This window comes from Acanthisitta chloris, unplaced genomic scaffold (genome assembly GCF_000695815.1).
Source record: "Acanthisitta chloris isolate BGI_N310 unplaced genomic scaffold, ASM69581v1 scaffold7433, whole genome shotgun sequence".
Classification (NCBI taxonomy): domain Eukaryota; kingdom Metazoa; phylum Chordata; class Aves; order Passeriformes; family Acanthisittidae; genus Acanthisitta; species Acanthisitta chloris.
Window position 1 is genome coordinate 46,930 of NW_008665401.1, and position 8,142 is coordinate 55,071.

Consider the following 8,142-nt stretch of genomic DNA (forward strand, 5'->3'; position numbering starts at 1 on the left):
CTCTGAGTTAATCTAGATGCCTTACAGAGTAAAGGGACATTGCCAAACAGCAGTTCTTGACTTCATAAGACTATGGTGGTGGCAAGTGGCCCCTCAGAGGGGGCACAGCTCCTTTCCTGTAACCTAGGAGTCACCTGTACAACTGGCCCAGCCAGTTCTCTGATATTTAAATGGCTAAAGTTAATGAGACAAATTTCACACAAAACTCACATCAATGTGTCTAAGGGATCTCTTTGGATCATCCACAGCTCTCTCCAACTCCCTGACAGGGTTGGAGAGAGGTGGGGGATGTCTGTCCTGCCATGGCTGCAGGGAGAGGACTAGAGGGAATGGCCTTGAGTTGAGACAGAGCAGAGTCAGATTGGATGTGAGAAATGTTTTCCCTGTGAGGGTGTCCAGGCTCTGGAATATTGCCCAGGGAGGTGATGGAGTCACCATCCCTGGAGGTGTTTAAGAGGTGTCTGGGTCTGACACTGGAGGATATAGTTTAGTGGTTCCAGCAGTGACAGGTTAATGGTTGGACTTGATGCTCCAAGAGGTCTCCTCCAATCCTTGATGATTCCATGACCCCCATTTTGGCTGTATGAAATGAGAGCTTAAGGGCACTAAACAACTCTTGCCACAAACATTCAAGCACATGAAATGAAGCAAAATTTGGGCAGTGCATTTGCCAGCAATTTGAGCCAAGCATTTTGCTCCTAACCAAAAAGGAAGCCTGGGGGGGACAGTGATATGAGGCAGGGTTTCAGATAAGTGGTGCAGCATCTCTAGCTTGCCCTAAAAACATCATTCCTAAGGGTTGTTTTAGTGTATCCTTCTATTGGGAAGGATAATACAGCTGTAAATTAACAATAGCAAACACTTAAAAGACCTCAGCTTTTCCTGCTTTGGAATGCACTCATCAAGCTCAGGCCTTTCTAAAGAAAACATCATCTACAACATCTTCAGGACCCCAAAATGTTCAGGTGTTAAGAGACACAGTAGGCTCAGAACATCCTTTGTGTGAGTCAGCAGTGAGAATACTTTCCCCTCAAGCTCTTTGCTTATTTCAGCTGTTTGGAACTGAAGAATTTTGCCCCCAAGACCTCTGATCACACTACACAGTTTGATTCAGCTACATGAGAAGAGTTTTTGCTCCACAAAGGCTACACAAGCAGACACAAATGGGTACACTTTCAGGGTGGGTTAGCACTATGCACTAATCTAACATCCTCTCTTGCAACTGCATTTTATGCCTGAAGGGTGATAAACTCCAAAATCAATTATTTCTAGGAACATTGCTAAGTTTTAGGTCAAACTCAAGCCCTAGATCTGTCTCTGAGCACAGCAGGCAGGCTCTGGCTCTGCAGCAGATCAATTTCTCCCCATGCTTCTGTGTCTGAATAACTCCAAGACTGGGAATTTTCCAAATATAGGTTGATCCAAACTCTAGTCTGAACACATCTGTAGTGTTTTCTCCATCAATGACTCTTATTCCCTGGGTCTCCTGCTAACATGGCCAAACACAAAGGACAAAATCAACAGAGACACAGAGCTACACTTCCCTTTAAAGGATCAGATTCAGAAATCCATTCTTAGCCTTAGCATTACCTTTCTGGTATCCAAAATTTGGGTGGTGGTACCCAAATTCTCCTGATGCTGAAAACTGAATCTTTTATTCTCACCTAAAATCCCTATTTGAGCTGCTTTTGTGACTCCAGATTTTGCATTTCACACCTTCAAACCCAAACTGTAACTACACTAAAAACAACTGCACATCTGCCTTAATTATGCCTTCTGTATCTACCTCAATTCTTCCTGAATAGAATCACCAAGGTTGGACGAGACCTCTAAGATCATTGAGTCCAACCACTAACCTGTCACTCTGCTGTAGAACTCAACTTGCTATCCACATCAAATCCAGGGTCTCCTAATGCTGAGGTACACACACATTTGCATTAACAGGCCATGATTCATCTCCAAAAAGGCAGAAAGACCTCAAATCCTGCCTCTGCCCTCCAGTTTTCCCCACATATGTCCATGATGAAGGTACCTGCTTCTCTGTGCCTCCACTTGCTCAGCTAAGCAGAGGACAATACTAACACTTGACTGATTCTGAGTTTATTGAGCAAGCCAAGCACTGTCCAACCCTGGCAGTGTTCAAAGCCAGGTTGGCTAAAACCTTGAGCAACCTGCTCTGGTGGGAGGTGTCCCTGCCCATGGCAAGGAGAGCTGGGACTAGAGGATCTCTAAAGACCATTCCAACCCCTAAACTTCTTTGATTCTTTTTGGCTGGAATTCTCCTTAGGCAACAAGCTGTTAGTTTCCTTATATAGTTACTGGAACTTTTCCTCACCAACTGTGGGAAAAATATGCAAATAATACAACTTTTTTCTAAACAAGTGTCTTGAGACTTTGTCAGATTTTCCTTCCTGCCTGCAGGTAATGCAGGAAACTTGCATTAATGGTTGTTATTTCTTGCTCTGCAGAACACTAGCAGCAGAGGGAATGTTCAGCTACCTCCGGCAACGCTTCACCAGCCACATCAGAGAGCGCAGCCGGCGAAGGGCAAGGCTTGTCTCCAAGGATGGAAGGTGTAACATAGAGTTTGGCAATGTAGGACAGTCAAGGTTTGTCTTTCTAATTGACATATGGACAACTATCCTGGACCTCAGGTGGAGATACAAAATGACTATCTTCATTTCAGCCTTCTTAGGCAGCTGGTTCCTGTTTGGGCTGCTCTGGTATGTGGTGGCTTACATACACAAAGATCTTCCTGAGTTCAATCCCTCCATCAATCACACTCCCTGTGTGGAGAACATCAATGGCCTGACCTCAGCTTTCCTCTTCTCCCTGGAGACACAGGTCACCATCGGTTATGGCTTCAGGTGTGTCACAGAACAATGTGCCACTGCCATCTTCCTGCTCATCTTCCAGTCCATCCTGGGCGTAATCATCAACTCTTTCATGTGTGGTGCCATCTTGGCCAAGATCTCCAGGTCTAAAAACCGGGCTAAGACCATCACCTTCAGCAAGAATGCTGTCATCAGCAAGCGTGGGGGGAAGCTCTGCCTCCTGATCCGGGTGGCAAACCTCAGGAAGAGCCTGCTGATTGGGAGTCACATCTATGGGAAGCTGCTCAAGACCACCATCACCCCCGAAGGAGAGACAATCATTTTGGACCAGGTCAACATAGAATTTATAGTTGATGCTGGCAATGAGAATCTCTTCTTCATTTCCCCACTGACTATTTATCATGTCATAGACAAGAACAGCCCGTTCTTCCACATGGCAGCAGAAACCATCCTGCAGCAAGATTTTGAACTGGTGGTGTTTCTGGATGGCACTGTTGAAGCCACCAGTGCTACCTGTCAAGTGAGGACATCCTACATCCCAGAGGAGGTTCTCTGGGGTTATCGCTTTGCTCCCATCGTGTCCAAGACCAAAGAAGGGAAATACAGAGTAGACTTCCAGAACTTCAGCAAGACAGTGGCTGTGGAGACTCCCCACTGTGCCTTCTGTCTCTACAATGAGAAAGAAGCTAAAGCCAAAGAGAAGAAAGGCTATGACAATCCTGGGTTTGTCCTGTCAGAAGTTAATGAAACCACTGACACACAAATGTAGCTCCAGATAGTGATGGAACTGTGCCTGTTTCCAGAAGGAATTCAGTCTTGAGAGGATTAATAACTTTGTAAAATAAAAGAGAAACACAGGTTTGGTTTTCCTCTAACAACAGCATTTATCTTCTCGAAAGCCTCCAATCAAAGAGGCCCAGGATACCAGTGATCTCCAGAACACTATTTAACTACACTATATATATATATATTTCATAGAATTTCTATTTTTATACCTATGGGACATTTTATGAAGCTGCTATGTTGGAATGTCCAATTCACTCAAGTTCCCAGAGGCACACAAGTGTGTTGAAAAGCCAGAAAAGATGGAAAGAAACTTTAGGACATGTTAAAGACACACAGCTGCTGGAATGAGAATGTGAAAAGAGGGAGACAGAAGGCAAAGCTACAGAAACCTAAGGGATTTAGGAGACAAAATGCCCAAAAATGTATATTTCTGGTTGCCAAAATCCTCTATAAAAGCAGACTCTGGCTCTGGAATAATTGAGCACTTTGGAGCATTCTGAAACAATTCCTTCTTCAATTGAGGCTGGTACAGCTACAGAAACAGAGCATTAAGGGATGTTATGTGCTTAAGAAACTTAGGAAGATAAATCTTGGGCCATGCTGCTGCATCTAGAGCTCCAAAATATGACTTCTCCCCTGTGAAAGCCTTTGATTCCTTTCGGGGAATAATAGCCAAATGGAAATGAGAACTGAAGAAAAAACAAGCAGAGATTCACTATGGGAGGAAAGGAATTTTGCAGCTTATTTGTCTCAGCCTTCCGATCCCCTTCCCTTCCCCAGGAGCTGCCTAGCTGTGAAATAAGGAAACATGTGAAGACAACTGGCCAGAAAGGTGAGCCCCAGTGGGGACATGGAGAACACACTGATTGCCTCCCACCTGGCAGAGAGCACTCCACTGGGAGGAGAGAGGAAATTCGCAGCTCTAGATGGATCCTTCCAAAAAATCCCCAATGCAAACACGGATTATCTTTCCCTTTGAAGCATGAAGGCCTTGTTCAAACAAAAACACAGCGTAGGAGCCTTCTACCAACTTCAGATGTAGCTCCAAACTGCTCATCTTCCCACAGCAAAATGTGCATCCCTCCAGGAAACAAGTTCTGCTCGGTGGTAGCTGAGCAGTGGGTGAACATTTTCTGGGGATTATTGTTGACGTTTCAAATGCAACAAGTTCAATGTTGCAGTTTCAAATGCAACAAGAAGCTTCAATAACGTTTCTTTTTTTGGGGAATTTCTACTTCCTCACAGTCTTCCCCCTCCCCCCCCAGCTAGTTCTGCTGCTGAGAGTTCAGGTGGCAGACCAAAGGGTGAGGTTTGTTTGGGAACTCTTCCCAGTGCTGTAAGTCAGCTCATCTGTTTTAAATGCTGTGGTGAAATGGAAATGCTGTTTAAAAGCTGCTGGACCAAAGGACTTTAAAAGAAGGGGAGAATTAAGTAATGACAAGAGGAAGTTATGTTGCAAATGAACACAATGTGAGTGTGGAAATCAAACTCTGGGAACCAGGAGCGTTCAGGTCTCAGTCCCAGTGTAGTATCAACTCCTTTGTTGGCTCAGAACAAATCACTTTAGTCTTTATCTCTGATTTGCCATCTGTAACACGGGACATAGATACTTACATTGTACAGAGAACAATGTTATGAACAATCATGTCACTAAAGCACTTTAAAAGCCAATTCTCAGCTGCCTCCATCTTTCCTCTCCTCAATGTTACACCCTTCTTCACCTCTGGATGGAAAGATCAGCAACAAAGCTCTGTCCTCATCACACATCAGTTACTAACAGTGGTTGCACTAGGGCTAGAACTGTGGGATATGGAACCACCAGCTGAGACCTTTGAATTAATTCACAGATATTGCCCAATAATTTAACTGTACTATTTTTGCAACCTTGCAAACTAACAGTGTCAACTCTTAAAGTACTTTTACAGTCCCAATCAGCATCTGAACCCCTCAGATTATCTACTTGGAACACAGTTTTTATTCCCCAAAGCCAACAGTGTATGATAAAGGCCACACATAGAAATCTAGGAGGGAGCAGAGAAGTGAAATGAAGGCTCAAGAGTCTCAGGCTTGTCTGAACCAAGAGGCCACTGTGCTGCTTGGTCATTCCAGAGTTGCTGCTGTATATTCTTTCTAGGCTTCCTGTACAATTCCCTGAGTGTAATTTCCCCAGAAAGCAGCACTGTCAGTGCTCAAGGCTTACAAGTCACACCTCCTAGCCCTGGGAGGAGAGCTGCACCAAGATGCCCTTAATAAAAGTAGAAACAGTGCCTTCACTGTACAAAAATGGGAAATCCATTTTAAAGGCCAAACCCAGCTATGCAATGAGGACTCAGGGAAGATCCTTACTTTAAGTAAAGCTGGTTTGGGACGTTAGTGCTAGAGGGGAAAATAAAGTAAATACCACTCCAGTGCCTGTCCAAGAGGTGGTGTACACTCCACAAAGTTTAGAGGGTCCCTAAATAATAGGATTTCAGGCACTGCCATTGGAAATCCATCTCAGGATCCTAAAACACCAAGTTCTTGAGACACAGCCTTAGAGCCTTTTGCCCTGTCCCTACAGCACAAGTGTGAGGAGGTGTTATTCCATTTCTGGAAGTATTAAGTGCTACCAGGACTCTGAGAGAGGATACTGGAGCACCCTGTGGGATCAGATACCTGTTATTACCTCTCCTCATACTACACCTGCCTCACACACTGTCTGCAGCCAGAGAAGGGCCATCCTGTTCTTTTCCATTTTTTGGTATTGTGGGAGATGTTATTCCCTTTCTAGAAGTATTAAGTGCTACCACAACTCAAACAGAAGCTACTTGATCATCCTGCAAGGATGAATATCTGTTGATCCCTCTCCTGACAGCTGCACCTGCCTCACACTCTGCAGCCAGGGAAGGGCCATCATGTCCTTCTGCATGTTTTGCTGTTATGAGGGGTTAATATTCCATTTCTAGAGGTATTAAGTCATCAAAAAGAAGATATTTAATTACCCTTGAAGGATGGATATTTGTTCTTCACTCTCCTGACACCTACACCTGCCTCACACACTCACTGTGCTCCCTGCAGCCAGGGAAGGGCCACTGTGTTCTTTTGCATGTTTTGGTGTCATGGGGGTTAATATTCTGTTTCTAGAAGCATTAAGTCCTCAAACAGAAGATACCTGATACTTTGCTAGATCCATCCTGTGAGGATGGATACTTGTTCTTCACTCTCCTGACACCTACACCTGCCTCACACTCTCACTACACTCCCTGCAGCAAGGGAAGGGCCATTGTGCACTTCTGCATGTTTTGGTGTTTTGGGGGATATTAATCCATTTCTAGAACTATTAAGTGCTACCAGGACTCTGAGAGAAGATACTGGATCACCCTGTGAGGACAGATATCTGTTGTTCCCTCTCCTCACACCTACACCTTCCTCATACTCACTGTGCTCCCTGCAGCCAGGGAAGGGCCACCGTGTTCTCTTCCATGTTCTGGTGTTATGGGGGTGTTATTCCATTTCTAGGACTATCAAGTGCTACCACAACTCAAACAGAAGCTACTTGATCACCCTGCAAGGATGGATACCTGTTGTTCCCTTTCCTGACATCCACACCTGCCTCAGAAGCTCTCTATGCTCCCTGAAGCAAGGGAAGGGCCATCATGTCCTTCTGCATGTTTTGGTGTTATGAGGAGGGGATATTCCATTTCTAGAACCATTAAGTGCTACCAGAACTCAAACATAAGATGCTTGATCACCCTGTGAGGACAGATACCTGTTGTTCCCTCTCCTGACACCTACACCTGCCTCACACACTCCCAGTGCTCCCTGCAGCCAGGGAAGGACCATCATGTTCTTCAGCATGTTTTGGTGTGACAGGAGACAGAGCTGCACTCCCAGCCCTGCAGCAGGCAGGACACAGAGCTGAGCTCCAAGCCTTGCAGAACAATGAGTGGAATTTCCTCTTTCTGTCCAGGGAGAGCTGTTTGTCAGCACAGAGATAAAGGCCCAGGGAAAAAGGGTTATCAGGAGACATGCTGCAGGCTGTGCCACTCAGGACAGGCTCCATAGGAAGTCTATTTTGGGGGCTGTCACCCTCACTGCCATTAAAAGAAAGTTCAGTTAAGAGGATGAAAATAAATTTAATCTTGCTGAGCAGAAGTGGCTGGAGGGAACCACAGAGCTGATACTGGAAAACAAAGGCTGTTTCTTCACCCATGACAGTGTTTCACTTTACATCTCCACAGCTCTGCTCATGCCTTATGGTTCTCTTCTCCCTGTCTGCCCATCCTGCCATGGGCCCTCTCCACAAACTGGAACATGGGTAAGCCAACAGCTTGGTCAATCCTCAAAGGCCTGAAGAGCAAGTCCTGCCTCTTGAGGAGAGGAAGCCAGACCATGTAAATGCTGCTGGATTAAGGCCTAAAGGATTTTGCTGTGAAGGCATCAGCCCAGCAGCCAGGCTTGAGAATAATATGTCTGCACTAAACTTAATTTATCTTCTCATTTCACAAACAACATGTTTCTTCTACTGTATTTATTTTAAACA

The 8,142-nt window shown here is 45.1% G+C and overlaps 1 protein-coding gene across 1 annotated transcript; it reads left to right on the top strand.

The window, feature by feature from the left end:
- Positions 1–2,487: 2,487 nt before the first annotated feature.
- KCNJ1 (potassium inwardly-rectifying channel, subfamily J, member 1) lies at positions 2,488–3,603 on the top strand. Its single transcript, XM_009071737.1, has one exon. It carries the CDS (start codon positions 2,488–2,490, stop codon positions 3,601–3,603), a length of 1,116 nt encoding a protein of 371 aa, XP_009069985.1.
- Positions 3,604–8,142: the final 4,539 nt, after the last annotated feature.

Bases quoted from the DNA above. Each gene is read 5' to 3' on its own strand.
- KCNJ1 (XM_009071737.1), top strand. From the start codon at position 2,488: ATGTTCAGCTACCTCCGGCAACGCTTCACCAGCCACATCAGAGAGCGC.